The following is a 22,896-nucleotide window of genomic DNA, read 5'->3' as shown; positions in this document are numbered from 1 at the left end:
AATAAAAAGTACATAAAGACACCCCTTCGGGTATCACTAAGTACACATAAACACTTCTTAAACCAACACACAGTGTTTTCATCTGCAATCAGACTTCTTCAGATGAAATTGCATACTAACAACAAAACTCTGTTTAAATACCATTTGCATAATTGATAGGAACTTCTAATTCGCATAACTCCATATAACACTTTCTTAGGTTCATAGGTAGGTACTAGGCTATCTGCCCAAAGGCATTTATAAGCCTAGCCGGAATGTGTTGACTTTCACCCTCTTAGATTAGATTCCTGCGCCTCTGTCCAGCACAGCCATTGAAGTGATCCCTGGGGTAAACTTTCTGTTTCCTATTCACTCGTCAAGGTTTCTCTTGAAGAGGGTTAGCGAGGAGCTCTGCCTAATGTAGACTGGAATCTTGTTCCAGAGCATGGGAGGTCTCTGGGACAGGAATCTATCTGTCAAGCACGTCCTATTTATTGTTGTTGTGAGGTTTAGATCCCTGGAGCGTGTGGCTCGAGGGGATATGGTTTTCTTTAGGTGGAGCATGTCCATCAATTCTGGGTTGGACATGGTCTTGTATGTCAGGCAGAGATCACCTCTGAGTAGGCGGTATGCAACCGAGTAGAGCTGGAGTTTCTTCAGTCGAGCTACATAGGGCATCTGCTTGAGGCCAGTGATCCTCTTGGTGAGGAACTTCGTTGTTGCAGGTGTCTTGTAAGGTACATCCCCAAATGGGGCATTGTACTCTATGACGGGTCTGATGAGTGATGTGTAGAGGGGCCCAATGACCTCTTTCGATCTGGAAGCAAACCCTTTTGTGATTGGGTGGACCACACAGAAGCATTTTCTAACCACTTTGGCAATGTGATCATCAAAGGAGAGGTTACTATCTACTTGGGTCCCCAGATCCCTTATTACGTCTTCTGTATTTAGGGGGCTACCACCTATGTGGTAGTTTGTGGGTACTTTGTTTTATCCAAAGGGGATGACTATGTACTTTTTGGCATTTAGCTTGAGGCCATGGTTTTGACACCAGGTATCTGTCTCAGTGAGACTCTTTTGGAGGATGTCTGTGTTGGCCGGAGAGTCAATTATAGCCCCTAGTTTGCAGTAGTCTGCGAACCTGGTCAGCCATAGTCCTCCTGTTCTTGCCTGTACCTCTGAGAAGTATATGCCGAACAGGAGGGGTCCTAGGACTGAGCCCTGGAGAATACCACTTGTAACCGGTTTAGAGTCAGACCTAGCTCCTGCAACTCTTACCATGTGGGTTCTGTCCGTGAGCCAGTTGGCAACTATCTCTTGACGTAGGGGTTTATGTTCAGGCCGGTGAGCTTGCCTATAATACCTGAGTGGGGAATGGTGTCTAAGCCCTTTGCGAGGTGTAGGTAGGCTGTGTGGACCACCTTTCTCTTGTCTATAGCCTTGGTAACTGTCTCAAAAAAGTCTACCAGGTATAGGAGGCATGATCTGCCCTTAAAGCCGAACTGGGTAGGATCCAGTGTTTGGAGGTTTCCAATGTCTCTGTTAATGAGATCCATGATGATGCGCTCCATAGCTTTGCAGATCAAGCTAGTCAGGCTTATAGGGCGATAGTTTCTGGGGTCCGTTGTGGCTCCACCTTTGCAGAGTGGAATAACCATTGCTGTGCACCACTCTGTGGGCACGTAGCCTGTGGAGAGGCTGAGTTTAAACAGTGTGTTTAGGTGAGGGGTTAGTTCATCTTTGAGCTCGTGTAGGACGCAGCCTGGGACACCGTCCGGTACCACTGATGCTGTGTTTTTGGCTTTGGAGAGGGCTGTTTTAACCTGAGTGTCTGTGATTTCAGGGGCACTACATTCTTCTGGTATGGTTATGGGCCCTTTTGGGGGTGAGAGGGGGGTGACGTTTGCAATGAACCTGTCTGCCAGGATGTTGTCTATATTGGTCGGTTCAGTGTATTTTGTGCCATTCTGCACTAACTCCAAGCAGATCCGAGAATTGCCACTTAGATTCTTGACATAGCTAAAGGATGCCTTGTGGTTATCTTTGGAGTCCATGGCAATTTTTCTTTCGAAGCTAGCCTTGGATTATTTTATGAGAGAACGTAGTTTATTGCCGATACTGATTAGGGATGTCTTCCCTTCTTGGGATTTTACTCTTTTCTGTACTAGTTTCCTGTATAGCTTGTTTATGGCAAGGGTCCACCAGACTGGTTTCCTTTTCTTGGAGGAGTGAGTCTTGGTTTTGTTTGGGATAGCATGATCCATGCATTGTTGTAGGTGCCCAAAGAGTGCATTAGTAAAGGATTTTGCAGCTTGGACAGCGTTATCCTTTAGCATGGGGGCTTTGAAACTTCCCACCTTGGTCTTAAGTAACGTGAAGTTTGCTTTTGAAAAGTTTTTCACGGTGGTTTCTTTGACCGGGGGTGGTGGTGGAATATGGATACCTAAAGTGATTAGTTTATGGTCAGATCTAACCAGCGAGAGGTTGACCTCCAGTGTGGAACACTGGTCACCCATGTTGGTGATGACCAAGTCCAATATATTGTCACCTCTGGTGGGGGCGTTGACCAGTTGATCCAGGGCGTCTGAGTTTATAAATTCTAGGAAATGTTGGGCAAGGGAATTCGTACTTCAGTGGTTCTCCCAGTTAATATTTGGGTAATTGAAATCACCCAATATCAGGGTGTTTAGTAGGACCTTTATGTTTCCCAGTGTTTCCAGGAATGCAGAGTGCGGGTCCTGGGACATGGTGGGTGATCTGTAGCAAGCTATAATTTGAATAGCAGTTCTGCCTGTTGTTAGTTGCACGTGGATGATCTCTGAAGCATAGTGCTGTTCTACTAACCTGGAGGTGTGGGTATCCTTGATGAATATGGATACTCCCCCGCCTTTTGTATTTTGGTCAGGGTTTTGTGGCCAAAATGTATGGCATGAGTTGTAGCCTGGTAGTGCTGGGATGCTCTCTGGAGCCTTAAACCAGGTTTCTGTTACTGCACATATACTGATTTTTCTCCATACTTAGGAGTGCCTCGAGTGCGTGCATTTTGAGGTTTAGACTTCTGGCTTTGAGCCGCATTACCCTCAGTTTTTTGTTACTTGTGCTATTTACGGCGGTGGGTTTGTCTTTTGTGCCTTGCCTAAAAAAGGCACTATGGGTATGGCAAGAGCCTTGGCCAGTATTCGAAAGCCTAAGGGTGACAGGTGCAAGCAGTCTCTAGCAAAGCAGCGTGGCTTGTTGAGCATGTCATCCCAGGCTGACAGACACTGGATCCCCTTTGAATGACACAAGAAGCTTAGCCAATTGTTGAAAATGATCATTTTTTCTCTATACCGTGGCATCATTCTTGGTGAGGGCAGGATGCTACTCAGGGTCACGGTCATACCAGCCTGGGCTACATGATCAGAGAGCTCCTCCATGTCTCTCTGCATGTAGTCCAGGGAGGTACGGCTGAGGTCATTCACACCAACATGGACAATGACAGAGTCATATTTGTACTTGTTCTGGAGTGACCCGAGTGCTTGAGTTATGTGGCAGATCCTAGCACCCAACAGGCAACTAACAGTAACCTTCTTCTTGTTCAGCCCAGTGAGTGGGACGTCAGTGTGCCTGACTATAGAGTCACCTATTACTAATGTGTTGGGTATGTTATTTTGCCTTAAGGGCTGTGATTGTGTGGCGCACTGGTTTTGTGAAGTATGTGTTTCATGGTTTGTGTTGGGGGGGGGTGGAGGTTGCTTGGATGTCTTTTTTGGAGGTCTCTGTTGCTTTTGCAGATTTTTATTTAGAGCCTCTGAGTATGTTTCTGTGTATTTATGTGTGTTTTTTGCCGGTGCTGGTTTCATAGGTCCATGTGAGACTGGTGGTGTGATGATGTAATTCTCTTCTCTTCCTGACTGCCTGGTCCAGTCTTGGGTTGAGAGAGCTTAGCCTCCAGTTTGGCTGTATAATTGCATCTTGCATGCATTAGTGTTTGGTGGATGGAGGAGAGGGTTGTATGTGTACATGAGGCAATTGTAACATTGCCTCAAAATGCCCAGATTCACTAATTGGACTGGAGGGTACACCTGAAACTGCCCTTTGGACATGCCTGCCTAGGTACAGTGAACTGTTTTACTGATTGGCTGTTAAGGTCGAATAGAGAGCCTTGTCCTTCTCTACAGATTGGGGGGGGGGGGGGGTCTAGTGCTAAGGTTTATTAGTGCTTGCTATGAGATCTGGGCAAGTGCCGGGATGAGAAGTGAATGATTTGAGTGCTTAAGTTGAAAGTTTGCCTAGTTCCAAGGGAAAAATTGAGGAGTACACTTTGTGGAGCCGGGAATAGTTATACCCTAGATAACCGGCGCTGCCCGGCATGCAAGACCGTGCAAATGCGGGGCTTTATAGCAGGGAAATGAAAGAGAAATTAGCCCAAAATGGCCAATAAACTACTAATTTCTGGGATTAAACCACTCCTCCAGGGACAGATAGGCTGCTCAAAGCTCCCTCTCTCACAGTAAACAGAGAATCTTCCTTCTATCCAAGTAAGGTATGGGCAAACACAGAAACTTGTAACACAGCCCTGAATTCAGCACAAACCTGAAAACTGGACTAAACTAGCTTAGAAAGGCGGGAAAACAAGTATATATTTTTGTTTTTTTCAGAAAATAAAGCAGATACAATCAAAAAAACACTTTAAATAACACTTTAAATGAACAGAAATGGCTATCACACGAGTGTGTAGCCTACAACAGTTAAACAGGTAATTTAAACACAAACGACTTTGTTAAAGTTCAGGCAGTAAAATAAGTACAATATGTAGCTGAAACAAGCTTTTTAAAAATCACAGACACTCTAGAAAATCGGCGTTTTAGGCAGAATTAGCTAAAGGCAAGAAAATGCATAAAAATGATACTTAATCACTCCAAAGTCTCTCCTTTGTCTCTCTGCTGCTGTAGAACTCTGCAGGGCACCAGGCAGGAGCTGTATACTAGCACAAAAAACTTGCAAATGTGGGTTTTATAGACGGGAAATGAAAGAGATAGAAATTAGCCCAAAATGGCCAATAAACTACTAATTTCTGGGATGAAACCATTCCTCCCGGGACAGATAGGTTGCTCAAAGCTCCCTCTCTCTCACAGTGAGCAGAGAAACTTCCTTCTATCCAAGTAAGGTATGAGCAAACACAGAAACTTGTAACGCAGCTCTAAATTCAGCACTAACCTGAAAACTGGACTAAACTGGCTTAGAAAGGTGGGAAAACATATATTTTTTGTTTTTTTTGTTTTTTGCAACAAATATTTTGAAATGCATGTAATATTAAATATAATCTGCACTAAAATAGTAGAATAGCAAATAAATAGCATCCTAATAACATCTAATAACTCATATATAGATGTTTATATTATATAAAAACGTTATCTTAAAAATACTTTCTCTAATAAAATGAATACATTATAACCAAAAGGTATCAAATAGCACCATCTAGTGGCTATTAAAATAAACACTACAACTCCTGCATAAAATCCCACAGTAAAACACAACTAAATGTTCTGTACAAGTTCTAAAACGTGTATGTATCTAAAAACTAATCATCATCTTCTTCTTTTGGCTTTTCCTGGTTAGGGGTTGCCACAGCGGATCACCTGTCCACTCATGACTGGCAGTGGAGTTTTACGGTGTCGAGTTGCCAGCCTAGCGCCCAACCTTCCACAGAAGGTGCACACACACACACATGTATAAGAAGGATTTGAAACCAAGACTAAAAGCTGTTACAATTTTGCTGACCTTAGTTTTAACACTGGTTTAAGGAAAACCAAATCATTAGGCCCTGGGAACTTCGTAGATTCCAATGACAGTTGCCAATAAAGTTCTTTATACTCAAGTTGGGCTTCCCAAGGGCCACCTCTAATGTCCTTAAGTACCACTTCCAAGACAAAAAAAAACTTTGCTTCTTGGCATTGAGTGTACCTAAACAGGGCATTATTTTTACAATTATTTCTGATGTCGTAATAATGTTCATACATTCTACTTTTTAATTTCTTCCCCGATTTCCCTACATAGAATGAATCACATTTATTACGGGTAGCTAAATAAACTATCCCATTTGTTTCACAGTTGGCAAAACGTTTACTTACTATTAGCCTGTCCCTACTTTTAAGGTACACTGTATCTGTTTTGTTAATCCATGCACATTGAGAGCAACATCAACATTTAAAAGTACCCACTTTATCTTTTTTTACAAGATATAAAATCATTTTTATTGTGCTCCACAATATTTTTAACAGTCCTTCCCTTACAGTAGGTGCATTTAAAAGGTTTATTAAAAATAATCCCCAAGTCTGATGTGGGATTAAACCTGGCCCATTCTTTCTCTAACATTATTGCATTTGAGTCCCCATTAAAGTCAGTTACAAAATGACTAACCAACCAACCATTGTTCTTATTTAACAAGTCTTGTTTATTTAATTCTAGAATAGGGAAGCCCTCACCCAAAATAGGCTTGAATTTCCCTTTTCTTCCCCCTTATTTCTTGTTCCATATTCTTAATCAAATCCGCAGGGTAGCCTCTTTCATAAAACATATCAAATCGTTTTTTTACATTCATCCTCACTTGATATCATCCTACTCCCCCTTACGCATTGTCCCTTAATTATTCCTTTCTTCTGATAAAGGGATGTGCACTCTCAAATGCTAAGTCAGAGATGGAGAATGTCTCCTTACTGTATACTTTCAAACTGAAGCTACCCATCTGCTTAGTAATAGAGATAATCCAAATATTTAAGCTTATTTTTGTCAATTTTACATGTAAATTTTAAAAATTCACTAGAATCTGATAAATATTTAGCAAATTCTAAAAATCTTTCCTCAGTGTCTACCAATAAAAAACACATATCGTCTAGGTATCTTTTATATAATTTCCAACAATTAACATACCTAGAACCTAAGATGAATTTTTCTTCCCAAAATGACAAAATAATATTTGCATATATGGGAGCACATCTAGCCCCCACTGCCACACCCTGCTGTTGCTGGAAGAATTCACCTTCATTGTGTATAAAATTGTTTAACACCATTTCCATTAACGTTAAAATCAAATAAAAATCCTTGTTACTAAATTTACCGTACTTCACTAAGGCTTCTTCAAACCATTTAATTCCTTCTATATGTGTGATAGAAGTAAATAAATCTATATCCATTGTAATAAATCATACCTTCCTCATACATGCTCCCTTTAACATTTCTTAATAAATCCCAAGAGTCCTTAACTCCTTGCCCACTCATAGCGATTTTCCTTTAATTTAATTATCTAAAAACCTGGTCAAAGGGACAGTTATTGAACCCTCAGAAGCAACAATTGGTCTCAATGGTGGGTTTTGAACATTTTTGTGGACTTTTGGGATTCCAAATATGGGGTGAGTAATGGGATTATTTACATGCAAAATACTGTAAGTGTTCACATCAATTGTGCCTTTCTATATTTTGATTCGTCTTCCAAGATCTCCATTTTTGCTTCATAAATTAAATTATCCATAATAATAGCACCCTACCCCTATCTGGCCTCATAACCCTCATTGTTTTACCTTGACACAGTTCCTTTAGTTGTATATTTTCTTCTCTAGATAAAACTAAAACTAATCCTATGTTTATTAATTTCAATCCCTAATTCCTTTTCCATCAGGGCCTCAATATTTTTAGCTGAGGGTGTAGGGGTGGGTTAACAGTGCTCCTCCTTTTTAGTTCTGTATCCAATTTTGGATTCAATTCCTGTCCAAAAAAAAAAAAAGAGTTAAATAGTTTTACATCAATAAGCACTTTACTAATGTTAGCTTTGTTCTTGGGAATAAACTTAAAACATTTTGATAATAAGTTAAAATGTGTCACATTCACTTCTTTACTACTGTAATTGTAGATATTAAACCCCTTAAAACTACACACACTTCTGTCTTGCTCTATATTATTAACTGCTAAGGAGTCTTCTCTCATCCAATGGGAAAACCTCCTGTCTCCTCGTATTGTAGTTGTAGTGTATTGAAGGGCAATTTCTTATCCTTTCTGACCTTCTTAAAGTGGGGAAGGGTTTTGCAAATCATACGTGTTCATTGTTCACATTATTTTCTACATTATAACTTGTCCTATAGTAATTTTCTTTCCCATTCACAAATCTACTGTCCTTTGTTCTGTTAAACTCCTTAGGTTTAGGGTAATGCGTTTTATTACTATATTCCTTCATGTCCATATCAATTTTCTTGCTTTTCATCACATAAGCATTCTTTATTTTGACCTCTATTCTTTAAAATGTCAAAATACTTATTTTTCTCTTTTTCTACTGCAAACAGTAGGTCATTCATAATCTTGTGGCTAATCTCATCCAATTTCCCATACATTACTTCCATCTCCCTTTTGTTTTCTCCAATAATGGCTTTGATAATTTCAAAACCACAATTTTCAAATATTTGTACTAATTCTTTATTTAAGTCTTTCCCTCTTTAACCCTGCTTGGATACTTAAAATTTCTTAAACCTTTTGTTACAATTTTAAGCTTCAGACATTCAGTTAAATATGTATTTTCCATCTCTAAATTCTTATATTTAAAAATCAAATCATCCAAAATATCTAAATTGTGTACATATGTAATATTCACATCCTGCTCTACACTTGCAATTACAGGTTCTCTATCATTAAACCTGTATTTTGTACTCAGCAGAGTTTTAAAGTCAATTTTTTTACCTTGTTTTGTAATTGGTACTGTCCATTTGCTGCAAATTATTGTCCTCTGTTCCATTTCTGTCCATATCTACTTCATTCTTGTCAAAAACAGCTGGAAAACCGTTGCAAACAGTTCTAGGTCCATTCCGAATATTTATTTCATTGTACTGCCTGCCCGTTGGTGTTTGTGCTCTTCTTCTGCCATATTTTCCCCAAACTGTTCCTGGTTACCTGACACGCATGACAATGATTCTGACGTCATCTGGCTAGTGGAAGTGAGCAGCACGATTAGCTGCAACAACTGGCCAATCAGCTTGTCAATTTGGTTCAAATCTCCGCCTCTGACAACACCAGCTTCACCTGAGGTCGAGACTTCTTCCATAGACCAAAAAAATGAAACCAAACAGCAAACAAACTAGGCTACAGCGCTTTAACAGCAAAATCGAAACCAAACACAACCAAAACACCTGGAAAAAGCCCACGACTCCTCTTGTTGTAGTTGAAATGCTTAATAATCACTCTACACACTTAAAAAAATAAAAAGTACATAAAAAACACCCCTTCGGGCCTCAGTAAGAACACATAAACGCTTCCTTAAACCAACACATAGTGTTTTCGTCTGCAATCAGACTTCTTCAGATGAAAATGCATACTAACAACAAAAATCCATTTAAATACTATTTGCTTAATTGATAGGAACTTCTCATTGGCAGAACTCCATATTACACTTTCTTCATTTGAAATACATGTAATAGTAAATATAATCTGCACTAAAATAGTAGAATAATAAATAGTATTGTAATAACTCATATACAGATGTTAATATATGTATATAAAAACATTATCTTAAAAATACTCTCAAATAAAATGTGTGTGTATTAATACATTATGAAAAGGTATCAAATACCACCATCTAGTGGCTATTAAAACACAATAACTCCTATAAAATCCCACAGTAAAACACAACTAAACTAAATGTCCTGTACAAGTCCTAAAACTTGCATGCATCTAAAAACTAAAAATATCTAAAAATTAATAAATAGTTAAAAACATATAAAATAGTTGAAAATATATCTAAAAATACATGCGTGTAAGAAGGATTTGAAACCAAGACTAAAAGGGGTTACACAATTTTGCTGACCTTAGTTTTAACACTGGCTTAAGGGAAATAGAGTCATAAATACCACTTCCAAGACAAAATAGAAAAACATATTTTGGATGATTTGCTTTTTAAATATAAGAATTTAGAGATGGAAAAATGCATATTTAAATGAATGACTGAAGATTAAAATTGTACCAAAAGGTTTAAGAATGTTTAAGTGTCCAAACAGGGTTAGAGAGGGGACAGACTTCCATAAAGAATTAGCACATAACAATTGTGGCATTGAAATTCTCAAAGCCATTATTAGAGAAAACGAAAGGAGATAGAAGTAATCTATGGGAAAGCAAATAGTATTTAAATGGAGTTTTGTTGTCAATATGCATTTTCATCTGAAGTCGTCTGCAGATGAAACCTCTTGTGAAGGAAGCATTTATGTGCACTTACTGAGGCCTGAAGGGGTGTTTTTATGTACTTTTTTTTCCAGTGTGTGTAGTGATTATTAAACATTTGAACTACACCAAGGAGGAGTTGTGGGCTTTTTCCAGGTGCTTTGGTTTCATTTTTGCTGTTAAAGCATTGTAGCCCAGTTTGTTTGCTAGTTGTAAAGAGAATGTGCCATCTGTAGCTGTGAAATTGTGGTTAGTTGAGGGAATTCTAGCCACTGTAGTTATTTATTTTAAGGGGGAGGTAGTGATGGGATTTGTAAGGGAAGATACAGGCAAATCTGGCTATCTGGTTGTAAGTTTCTTCAAGTTAGGCTAAAAGGTTTGCTTGGATATGTGGAAAAATAGGGGAAGCGTAGAACAAGCAGGGGAAGAGATAGGCTTGAGTGAGTGAGGTCCTCGAGGTGGTAGATAAGAATTTTGCGTCTATACAATAGACCTAGTTTTTGACTGGCCTTTCTGATGGATTATTGGATATGATGGTTGAATTTCAGATGGTCGTCGATTGTAATTCCTAAAAGTTTACTAAGGGAGTCAGGATGAATGATGGTGTTGTCTAGGGAAGAGAGGCTGAAGGAAGTTTTAAGGTTGGTTTTACATTTTGGAAGGAAAAGAAGTTTAGTTTTCATTTGGTTAAGGGTGAGTTGATTATCGATTAACCAGTGTTCAATAGTGTTAAAGGAAGTCTTTGTAAGGGAGTGAAGGTCAGTAGGGTTGTTGGAGAGGGTAATAAGAGTAGAATGTCTATGGATACAAAGACATGGTCGTTTAATTCTAAATACTTCCGTGATGGCATTTGATTTCTCCTCTTCCTTTCCGTTACTGACCTCTGTTTTTGTGTTAAGCCTTGTGTTAAGCCTTTATCGGTTATTAATTTAACTGCACAGTAACGTATCCTATTTACTTCTGTTATATCGCATGAATTTCCATGAACAGTCCTAATTACCGTGTTCATTTATTTTATCAAACTTCTAATTTTTAGGGTTTTATTGATGTTCTGTAGTTTACTTCTTTCATTGATCTTAATATATCTGTCCATCTCTATAAATCAAGCAACTCTTCTCTTAGATCATTTTCTAAACTGAGGGCACATCCTTTGTTCTCCATTTCCAGTGGGCATTCTACAGAAAGTTCCAGAGCATCTTCCTGTGCTACATTCTCTTCAGTTTCATGCTGTCATCCTTTTCTACTTCATATGGGAACTCACTGTCCTATCACTCCACAACATTGACTGCGTCAGAGTTGCCACAGTTTCCTGTTCCCTCCTTTTATGTACAACTCCAATTGAACTTTTGTACTGGTTGCCTATGCAAGCTCCAAAGTATCTTCATATGGCAACTTATCAGATATTCCCCTCTCCACTGGTTTCTCCTTAATTTGGGGATCCACTGCTATAGCCTACTGTGGGTATCACAGTTAGATTTTCTACACAAAATCCTTCACTTCACAGGAAATCCATAACCTCAGTTTCTATTTCATTAACTTCTCCATTACTAATCCTAGTTTTATTTTACCTCTGTTTTCTTATTTTTTTTTTGTATTGTAAAATGTTCCATATCCTGATGCCTTTGCCTGTGTTTCTCTTCAAATATCTTTGATGTTTCTCTTTTGTATCAGTTTTGCTTTCTCTTTTGTATCAGTTTTGCTTTCTCCTTTGTATAAATAATGGACCATATTAAATCTCGTTTTCTTTTCCATGTTCATATTTCTTCTTCAGATGTCTCTTGCTCCTCCCATTCCTCCTTAACTGGATCATAGAAGATTACTAGGCTTTTGACCCAGAGGTCATTTTAAGCTTAGCCATTTCAACCCAATCTAATACCATAGAAGTGCTAGTCAATACGCAAGATTGCATTTAGTGATGACATCCCATGTACAGGAGGGGTTGTGGGCAATATCCTCAGTAAGAATTTATGGTGCCCCATCCACTCGTCCAGGTTCCTCTTGAACAGTGTCACAGAGGTGCTTTGTTTCACATGAATTGGTAGCCTGTTCCAAAGATGTGGCAGCTGCTGGAAGACAAATCTGTCCCTACAGCATCTCCATATTTAAGTCCTTGGAACAGGTATACCTACACCCATTTGATTTATGGAAATGCAGCAAGTTCATTGGATTGCTCTGTAGGTCAGGCATAGGCATAAGTCTCCCCTAGGAATACTATACAATATTAATTACAGTGACAGGGACTTCAGTCGGTCTGTGTAAGGCCCTTGCTGGAGCCCCTTTATTACCTTTGTTAGAAACCTCCTAGGTCTCTCTACTTGCTGCAGGTGCTTAGTACGTTACATGCCAAATGGGGCATTATACTCAATTATGGTCCGGATAAGTGCCAAGTACAGGGGGTGTTCTAACTTCTTTTGCTCTCGAGGCGATGCCTTTAGTAATCAAGTGTGCTACGTGGAAAGCTTTCCTTAGTACTGTAGACATGTGGTGGTCAATTGTCAAAATTAAGGTCGCAGTCAACCTGTGATCCCAGGTCCCTTAACCCTTCATAGGTACTTAAGAGTATTACTGTTGATCTGACAGTGTGAAGGGGCACTGTTTGCGCTGAAGGGAATGATAATGCACTTCTTTGCATTCAGTCTGAGACCATGACTAATACACCAGTCATTGGTCTGCATGAGACCCTCCTGGAGTACACTATCTGGGGATTCAATGACTGCATCTAGTTTGCAGTTGTCTGCAAACTTGGTCAGCCACAAGCCCTTAGTTTTGACCTGAACTTCTGAGAAGGACTCACTGTTCCAGCATGCTGTGTTGGACTTTCTACACAAATTCCTTCATTTTGCAGGTACTCCATAACTTCAGATTACATTTTCTAACATCTGCTTTACTGATCTTCTGTTTTATGCTCCCTCTGTGATCTTATTTTTTTTATATTGTGAAATTTTCCCTATTTTATTCACTTATTTATTTAACATTTGTTTACCGGGAAAGTCTGACTTGAAACGAAGCCAATTTTCAGCAGAGGCCTGTGGAGAAATGCTCAAGATGCATGTCTTTGTAACGTGTGAGGAAAACAGAGTACCTGGAGAAAACTCACATGAAAGCAGGGAGGACATGCAGATCCTGCATAGAAGGCACTCCGGCCGAGAATCGAACTGAAGAACCTCTTGCTGTGAGGCGACAACGCTACCACTGCGCCATCCATATCGATATCTGAATGTCTTTGCCTGTATCTCTCTCTAAATATCTTGGGGCTGTTTTTTTTGTATGGATTAATATGGCTTTCTCCTTTCCATAAATATTGCACCATCTCAGATCTCCCTTTCCCCTGTCCATATTTCTTTTTTATGCCTTTCAAAAATCTGTAGATTTTGTTCTTTATATTTTTGCACGTCCTCAGTCACTTCTTTTTCCAAATGGCCCAATGTTTCTTGGTCTATATACTGCTTTTCATAAATCTGTTGTATTAATGAACTCAAGCTTGCACTTGAAGCTTTTGACAGGTTTACTTATGCGAGTGTTCTTCCTTCCTCTAAGTTCTCTCAATCTTTTGGCATATCTTCTGACTGGGAATTCTGGGCTTCTTGAAACATAGTAACAATGCATAATGTCTTTCTTATCCTCCATAGTCCACTCCATCATCTTTATGGCTCTTTTCTGGCCTGTCCATTTTTGTGGACTACTACTTCCTTTGACAACAGCAGGGCTATCCTCCCCCTCAGGCTGGCTGAGACCAGTTGTAGGAATGTTTCGGTATCTTGAGGATTCTTCACCATCATTTTTTCCGGTCCTGGCACCAGTGTGTCTACCAGAATTAGGCACTTTTTTATCCTGGGTCTTGTGCACCCAGCTATCCTTTTTTTTAATTTTAACCTACTTCTGTCCATAATATATGCTATACAAAATACAGTCTACATATTGGTGTCATCTAGGTAAGATTTTGTGAAAAACAGGGTCCACCTCGTAAAGGTACTCACCAAGACTTGAGGATGAATTCAGTTCCAGCAATTCGACTCTCCTTTGCTTCCTGATTTATCATCTCTCCGTTTTCTATGCAGCTGTTTAGATACTAGTGAAAGTCAGCAGTGAATGCAGCAACCCTCTCAGATGAATCTTCCTATTCGGAATTGTTGGGAATTTTGTCTAGGTATTCTTCAAGACAAAGTAAGTTTGTCCTAGAAGAGTCTCTAAATATGGTCTCATCTGGTGGTGGGGTGGTACCACTAAGCCTGATGGAAGAGATGACTGATCTGTGATCAGATTTAACAAAGATAAGGATATATGGGGAGGGGTACAAGCAGGAGCTAAGTTAGTAAGAACCAGGTGAGGGATATGAGAGCATAGAGTAGGTAGTTTTACAATTTGTTACAGTGTACTGGTATAAACAAAGTCTAGGAAATGCTGCATATATCCAATTCCAGAGGTGTAAGTGTGCCGATCAATGCTTGGGTACCTGAAGTCCCCTAGTAAGAAGGTATTTGATTTGATATTTAACGTCTTGATGTTAAAGGTCATTTTCATGATCTGCGGGAATGACAACAGGGATCTATAGTTACCATCCAGGACTCGGAGAACAGATATTCTGTACATTAGTTTCACTCAGTTTTGCATGCAGTGGTCAAATACCACCCCAAAGTGGAAAGTGGCTGTAGTGCAGTACTGCAACAACATAAGACCCTGAAGAGTTGGAAATTTTAGGTGTAAATAAGAGGCCATATATCAATTCCCTTAAGGGAACTTACAGTAAAAAGGGCTCATGAATTTTAATACAATACTTGGGTCCAAAACACACACATACATATAATGACATAGTGGGATCTGCCCCTTCTGAGGGGGTACACAATTTTCAACTGGAAAATTGCCATACAGCTATAATGGTCACATTGCTCTTTGACAGACACTGCCATCCTCTACAAACCACATCAATAATCATTCAGAAATGAAAAGTGTCCATTTTGTGAGGCCAGGCAATGTATGAAAACAATCAGATCCATAATTTGAAGACTTCTGACGTGTCATTGAGAAGAAAATGAAAAACAGTGGCCAGAGTACTATATTTCAACATACTTTAGTTAGATGAATACATATTTCCCAACAAGCCATATTATTTTAACTTGACAGTGACCACATATTAACCCTGTGCTTTCACATACAGTGTGCTGTCCTACTCCTGTCTCAAAAAGATATCCATCCCCTCTGTACATGTTTGACATTTGATTGTGAGAAAAGTTAAAGAAATAAAAATTACAGTAATGTATTTCAACCTGTTGATCTTGGCCAAGAAACATACCCTTTCTCCACAAAACTAGGAATATCAATAATTGCTTTGCATGAATCGTGTAACTAACCTCTGTTTTCATAGAGTGTCTACCTCTCAAAACAAAATAACCACTTTTTGTACACATTTCTGATATTCAACTGTGAAGAAAGTGAAAGGCACTCAGTGATGAACTTCAGCTTGATGTATATAGGCACATACTATGCCTTTTGGATAGCTAGATCATGTAACCTGACCTATGTTTTCACACATACCCAGACTCCATACCTTACAAAATACAGCTACCTTCTGTGGACCCCTCTGATGTTAGATTTTGATGACAGAGAAAAAATAAACACAGTAACATATTTCAAGTTGTAGTTCTCACAGACTATGCAGTTCCCTACCCCACAAGCCACAGCAATTATCACACACTGTTTTATTTGTAGCCACAGACTGCCCAAAAATGGTGATACAGCCACAGTAACTTATTTCCACTTGCAGCTATAAAGCACCTCACCTCACATGAGCTGCCATAAAATGAAGTTAAAAATAAATAACTGCAAGTGCACTACACTGTGGTCAGTACAGTGTGTATAGTTATTACCGCTCACTATCTGGGTTCTTGCTAGAAACAGTGAAAGAATAAATGACAAAAGTAACATATAACCTTCAAACACTACGCTTTCTCGCCACCAAACCACAGCCATGATAAGCTTACACTGATCAGCCTATCCTTTACTTTCTTCCATAGACTACACTCCAAAACAGAAAGCCACTTCTACTGATCATCTGCAATATGTGACCAACAAAAATGGCAAACTGTTACAATACTGTATTTCATATTTCTTCCAGAGGGCACCCCACCCTTACATCAACTGCTATAAAACTACATAACTGAAGAAAACAATACAACTGCACTCTGCTGTGGATAGTGTCTGCTGTTGCCACCATCCACAGATCTCGCCAGTTTCCTGACAGGATTTTAAAATATTGTACTTTCCTGTAGGAGAATACCATTTTAGAAGGCCAAAGCATCAGTTATCTCCCAGCTGTAGGAGAAAACCATTCTAGAAGGCCAAAGCATCAGTTATCTCCCAGCTGTAGGAGAAAACCATTCTAGAAGACCCAAGCATCAGTTATCTCCCAGCTGTAGGAGAAAACCATTCTAGGAGACCCAAGCATCAGTTATCTACCAGCTGTAGGAGAAAACCATTCTAGACAACCCAAGCATCAGTTATCTCCCAGCTGTAGGAGAAAACCATTCTAGAAGACCAAAGCATCAGTTATCTCCCAGTAGGTTTTTTTTGTCCAATGTCTAAAGAAGCTTCCAGGAAAGCATTGCAATCAACTGCTAAAAAAAAAAAGCAATTGCAGTTATTTAGAGTGCACAGTAACAAAGCATGGGCTGGCTACCAGTATCATGTTACTAGTTTTGCTGGGCATTCGTGAGAAATCGTACTGATAAACAGCATGACCTCTCACATTTGGGTTAAATTTCCAATTTTTTTAATGGAAAGCTATACGGGTAATTATTTGGCTAGTGCAGCTGTTGTACCAGACAAATAACTTTAGTTTAAAATTGACTTTATATCAGTTTAAGAAAAACATACAGCAACCAGAGATAGCTTTGTCGCTGCAGTAGCAGTGCACTGCTGCAGTGCCAAGTTATCCTGCCATCAGCAAATAAGGTGTTGATACATCTTCTATGAAATCTTTCAGGGCCCCCATTCCCACAATAACAACTGAGCCTCCCACTTGGGACACATAATGGAAACATTCATCCTGGTTTAACAGTCTACTAAGTCCACTTGTTCCACTGGGAAGTGAGAGATGGGTACCACAACAGTGCTACCATCATCCATTTGGACAATGAGGTTGTTTTTTATATTCTCCTAATCCCCACTCCCCCAGTGGTTTTAGTACTACAAATAAGTGCATTTGTGCATGCCATTACAGAAGCCAAGTCACCAGGCCAAGCAGAGCGCCACTCACAGCATGTGCACATCAGGCTCCTTCCTGTGAGTGCTACAGCTACACCCCTGGAGGTACTGCCAATGTACTGAAGATGCCAACCTCCCCCAGGACGGCTGGTACAGTGTCAGTCATCCCCTCATTATTGTCCTCACAAACTCTCTCTCTAGTACTTTTGCAAATTGTCAGACATATAACATTTGGGTGGTAGTCAAGGCACAATCACTTTGTGCCACTGGGAAAGGTGAACCATTCCAGTCATTTTGAAAAGGAGGGACATACAGCAGCATAGCAGCTTGATGCCGTCTCACATGGTACAGGTGTAAGCAATGGGTAATGAATGGAATACAGTTAAAGTTGGATAGATTAAATGAAGCGACTTCCACTACTGTGCAAACTAATGCATTCCCTCTCTGTTGTCTGTCCAGGAAAAAAAAGAAGCAATGTTTTAAGTCTTAACGACAACATGGTTTAGAAGCCAAGCCTGAGGAAGCACCAAAGTATTCTATCAGTCCATGCAATTCGCAGAGTGCAAGGGGGGTTTGTGTACCCAAGGGGAAGGCAGACAGCAATGACAGGGAAGGATAATGTCAAAGCCATGGTGGAACAGAATCAGACCACGGAAGTCTATGACCCAGACTTTAAGCAATGCCAATGACTTACATAAAATACAACAAGGCAGATGGTATGTCAGTCCTCTTTTTTTTTTTTTTTGCCTGCTGCACAAATAATCCACCAGAGGAACATGATTTATGATTCATAGCAGTAAAACTCAAAAGAACTGCCAGGTAGCTTTAACTATGCAAATACACACAGAAAAATAATTCTACGGTAAATACCTGCCTAAGACGGAGAGTGGTGGAGTTTAAAGATGCGGAATTATTGCTGGTTAGTTATCAGAAGTGAGGTAACTGCTCTGCTGTTTAAACAGACAATGTTAATTAGTGTGTGTGTGTATAAAAGTGCATATATTACATATTTTGACTTCATGTAAAACACATCAATACAGCAGATTAAGTGAAAAAAACAGTCTTAACAGATTCAGGGTTTAGAACATTTTCGGTCTCCAGCTTGAGTATGGTGCTCCTGAATGGTCCTCCTGTAATTACATTTCCCCCTTTTCCTCTAATGCTTCAAGTCTTACAGCACAAAATATTTGGGTTTATGCTTTTATCAACCAAATCAATACAACACTGCAATATCAACTTGCAGACTGCTGACTCCTCCTCCTCTCAGAGGGCAAAATTCATGTTTAAGTACACTGCTGTATAAACTTTGCTACTTGGACTTCTGCCCTTACATACCTGAATGACTAAACTGTTCTCATCCACTCATGTTCTTCAGTCTTCCCAAAGCTTGCAGGATTTTCTAACTTGTAACTTAAACACATGGTTGCTGCTGCACACAAGCCTTTCTCACTTTCTGATGCCAAAAATAGAGCACTCTTCCTCCACATCTCATCCTAAACCTTCAGCTGTGCAACCTGAACACAGTTCTGTACTGCAGGGTGTCAGCACATTATTCACAAAACTGCACCCACTAAACTGCATCTCTTCACTGCGGTATCAGGATTACTCTACACCCCAAGACATATGCATTCAGCTGGCCACTCAGCCCTTGTATATGGCTAAGAGCACATTTACAGCACTGGTTAATTTTACTCGGTGTGTTAGTACCTAAGCAGTTTAAATGTATTCCTTTGTTTATTATTACTTTTATTGTAACTAGATGGGCTGATCCAAGCATTCTGTTGCAAAAATACAAGCATTTAATTTCTCACCAAACTCTGTGGTTTTGATTCTGCCACCAGGTCTTGCTGTTGCCTCAACAACTGTCAGATCCCTATATCCATGACTAAAGAGACGTTGTGCAGCACTGATTCCTGCAATCCCACAGCCAATGATCACAATGCGGGGTGATACACTTGCTTCCACTGCAGCCATAATTTGTTTGCGTCTTCACAGCACTGCAAATGAGAACAAAGCAGGACATCATGAGATTGCATTTACAGTTTATTATACATACATACATACATACATACATACATGAGTCAGAGTTCAAAGACCACAGCAGATTGCAAAACTAGTGCTGTCCAAGGATAAGCAAAATCCACAGTTCCCATTTAAGAAGCTGTTACTAGTTTACTAATCTTATGATCCAGCACTCAGTCAACTGTGCCCAAGATAATCCAAAGTTTAACTCAATGAACTCTGTAGCACCTTGTGGTGTAATTGCGCCAAACACGCTTCTTACGGCATCACATCATTGTTTGGAGCTGTTCTCCTTGACCAAGTGACTAAATAATAACATACAAAGTGAAAGTGTAGGGTGTGAGGAACAAAATGACACAAACTTTGTCTAGGTATGCACTGCAGACGCTATGTTAATAAACACTATTTGTTACTTACTATAAATATTTTCATAACATGCATTAAAATTTCATAAGTAAGGTAACTGCATGTCACTGACGGACAATCTGAAATGTCCTAGTGGGAGCATAAAAATACATTATCACAGTATAATGCAATACACTTGAAATATTATATATAATATTTCTATACTTTCATTAATACTGCCATGTGCGAGTGACTTGCACAGACTGCAGTATATCAGCTGATAACCTAGATGATGCTGAAGAAAACTCACACTGGCAGTTGCAGTGCAAACTGTACTATTTCAGAGAAACTGAGCAACTGTCTGCACCGTTACTTACGGACCTAAGCATCACATTTCAAATTGAGTGCCTCAAAACAGGCACTCAAAGGAATTGCTGGGCCTCACATAAGTCTGTCTGAACGAAGTGCAGGAAAAGTACAGTTGTGTACACCTGCCATAAATGTAGATGTTCGAGTGTCTTCACTGTTGCAGTCATAACTGTAGGGTGCTCCTGCCGGCAGGCAGCCCGAGGTCGGCCAGAATCCCAAAGTCTGGGTCCGGCATCGGCTGTATAAGCTAGTATCCTGACGTCAGTACGCCTTGGTACATAGCCCTCAGCCGACGCCATCTTCTCCAGCCTTTCTTGCCCTAGATGTCAGAATACCCCAATAAATCAAAAATGAATCCAACAAGGAAACACAAATACACCACAAAAAAGGAAAAGAGGGGATAGGAGGGAGCGAAACCCGACTGCAACAGTGAAGACACTCGAACATCTACATTTATGGTAGGTGTACACAACTGTACTATGTTCTTCGTGTTTCACTGTTGCAGTCATAACTGTAGGGTGGAATCCCAAAGCAGTGTAGAGAGGAGGAGGCTTTAGATAGAAGAAGGGAGGCAAGAATACCCTGCAAGACAGCAGAGGCAAAGCCTGCCCTAGACTTAGAAAACAAAGGGAGATTGTAGTGCTTGGAAAAAGTATGCACTGAACTCCAAGTGGCAGCTTCCAAGATATCCTTGGTAGGTACTCCTCTGAGAAAAGCTGTAGAAGTAGCAGCTGCTCTAGTAGAATGACTTCTAATGGTTCCAGGAAACTGTTTACCATGACGAGTGTAACAAAATCTGATCCCATAAGCAATCCATTTGGAAATGGTTTGTTTAGAAATAGGTTTTCCAAGTGAACTGGAGGCAAAGGAAACAAACAGTTGGTTAGACTTTCTGAAATCTTTAGTCTTGTCCAAGTAAAATCTTAACTGTCTGTGCACATCCAATGAATGCAAAACCCTTTCCCCTTTATTTTGAGGATTTGGAAAGAAAGTAGGAAGGTGAATTGTCTGATTCCAGGCCACTTTCGAAATCACCTTAGGCATGAAAGTAGGATTGGTCCTCAAGGATACTCTGTCCTGATGGAAAATAAGGTAAGGTTCCACAGCCATAAGAGCTTGCAACTCTGAGACCCTTCTGGCAGAGGTCAAAGCTAACAAAAGAACAGTCTTCCAAGATAGAAACTTAATATCTGAAGATGCAGCAGGCTCAAAAGGAGGCAAAGTAAGTTTTTCTAAAACATAATTAAGATCCCAGACAGGGACCGGAGGGGTCCTTGGAGGCCGCAAATTCTTAGCCCCCCTCAAAAACTGCTTCACCAAAGGATGTGAAAAAACAGGAGGATCAGAACTGAAATGCGCAGAGATAGCAGAAGCATGAATCTTAATGGAAGAAAATGAAAGTCCCTTAGATAAAAGCTCCGAAAGTTAAAGCAAAATAGAGGAGAGATCAGGAACCTGAGGATCAGAACCTCGGTCCTGCATCCAAATAGAAAACCTCTTCCATTTAGAGGCATAAGATTTCCTAGTGCTAGGCCGTCTAGCTTCCAAAAGAACATCCAAAACTTGTTTGGGAAGACTAGAGGCAATCAAATTCCTTTGAAGAGCCAAGCTGCCAAGCAAAGGGTCTTGAGGTTGGAATGTAGTAACTGACCCTGATGCTGGGACAGAAGCGAAGGGGTCAGTGGAAGAATCCAAGGAGGCCCCGAGAACAGGAGCTTTAGAGTCGGATACCAAAACTGTCGAGGCCAATTTGGAGCAATCAAGATGAGGAACTTGGGCTTGTCCTGCTTTATCTTCAGTAGTACCCGAGGCAGTAGAGGAAGAGGAGGGAAGGCATATGCAGACAGACTTCTCCAACTGAAAGACAGGGCATCCACTCTCCATGCTGTTTTGTGGAAGGACCTGGTGCAAAAGCGAGGCAGCTGATGATTGAGATGGGATGCGAACAGATCTATCTGGGGACATCCCCAAACTGCAGTAATCCTTTTGAACAAGTTGGTGTCTAGCATCCATTCGTGAGGATCTGAAATGTTTCTGCTCAGGCTGTCTGCTAAAAGATTTTGTTTTCCTGGAATGAATTGAGCCTGGAGATGCAGATTCAAATTTAGAGCTGTGTCCCATAAACTCATAGCCAGTCTGCAAAGGGGGTAAGAATGAGATCCCCCCCTGCTTGTTGATGTACCACATGACCGTGGTGTTGTCTGTGCGAATTAGCAGAGGCCCTGGTTGTAAAAGGTGCTTGAAGGCCAAAAGGGCATTTTGAACTGCCAACATCTCCTTCAGATTGATGTGCCAGTGAAGATGGTCCTTTGTCCAGGCTCCTTGCTGGCAATTGTCTAGAAAATGTGCTCCCCAAGCATAATCCGAGGCGTCCGTGGTTAGGATTTGAGTAGGTTGAGGGAGACGAAAAGGTTTTCCTTCGTTCAAAATGCATGCCCTGGACCACCAGAGGAACTCCTTCTGGAGGCAGGGGATCAGAGGAATCAGAATATCCAGATCGTGATAATGCTGTGACCATACACTTTTCAGATACCATTGAAGCTTTCTCATGTGAAGCCTTGCGTTTGGAATCAACAGAATGCAGGAAGCCATGTAGCCCAGAGCCTGCAGGAATTTCCTTGCAGTGAGCTGAGATAGAGTTGCCAAGGTGTTGAAAGTAGAAGCCAGCTGAGTTTGTTTTTCTGGAGTGAGGTAGGCCCTTTGTAAGGTTGTGTTTAAGAGGGCTCCCAAGAATACCATTTGTTGAGAAGGGATCAAATGTGACTTTTTTATGTTCACTGAGAATCCCAGTAAGTGGAGAAGACG

General features: G+C 40.2%; 1 protein-coding gene across 4 annotated transcripts in view; it reads right to left on the bottom strand.

The window, feature by feature from the left end:
* Positions 1–22,896, bottom strand: part of LOC122789462 (peroxisomal N(1)-acetyl-spermine/spermidine oxidase-like) — a 553,705-nt gene that overhangs the window by 432,171 nt on the left and 98,638 nt on the right. For all 4 annotated transcript variants that reach the window (XM_044056941.1, XM_044056942.1, XM_044056943.1 and 1 more), the window contains exon 2: positions 19,167–19,352. In XM_044056941.1, the coding sequence (XP_043912876.1) occupies positions 19,167–19,329 (163 nt within the window). In that variant the 5' untranslated portion in view covers positions 19,330–19,352. The remainder of the gene's footprint in view (positions 1–19,166; positions 19,353–22,896) is intronic.

Source organism: Protopterus annectens, chromosome 14.part0 (genome assembly GCF_019279795.1).
Source record: "Protopterus annectens isolate FY-2018-M chromosome 14.part0, PAN1.0, whole genome shotgun sequence".
NCBI classification, from domain to species: Eukaryota; Metazoa; Chordata; order Ceratodontiformes; family Protopteridae; genus Protopterus; species Protopterus annectens.
Note: the sequence above shows the minus strand (reverse complement) of the source record. Positions and strands in the feature narration are given on the sequence as shown.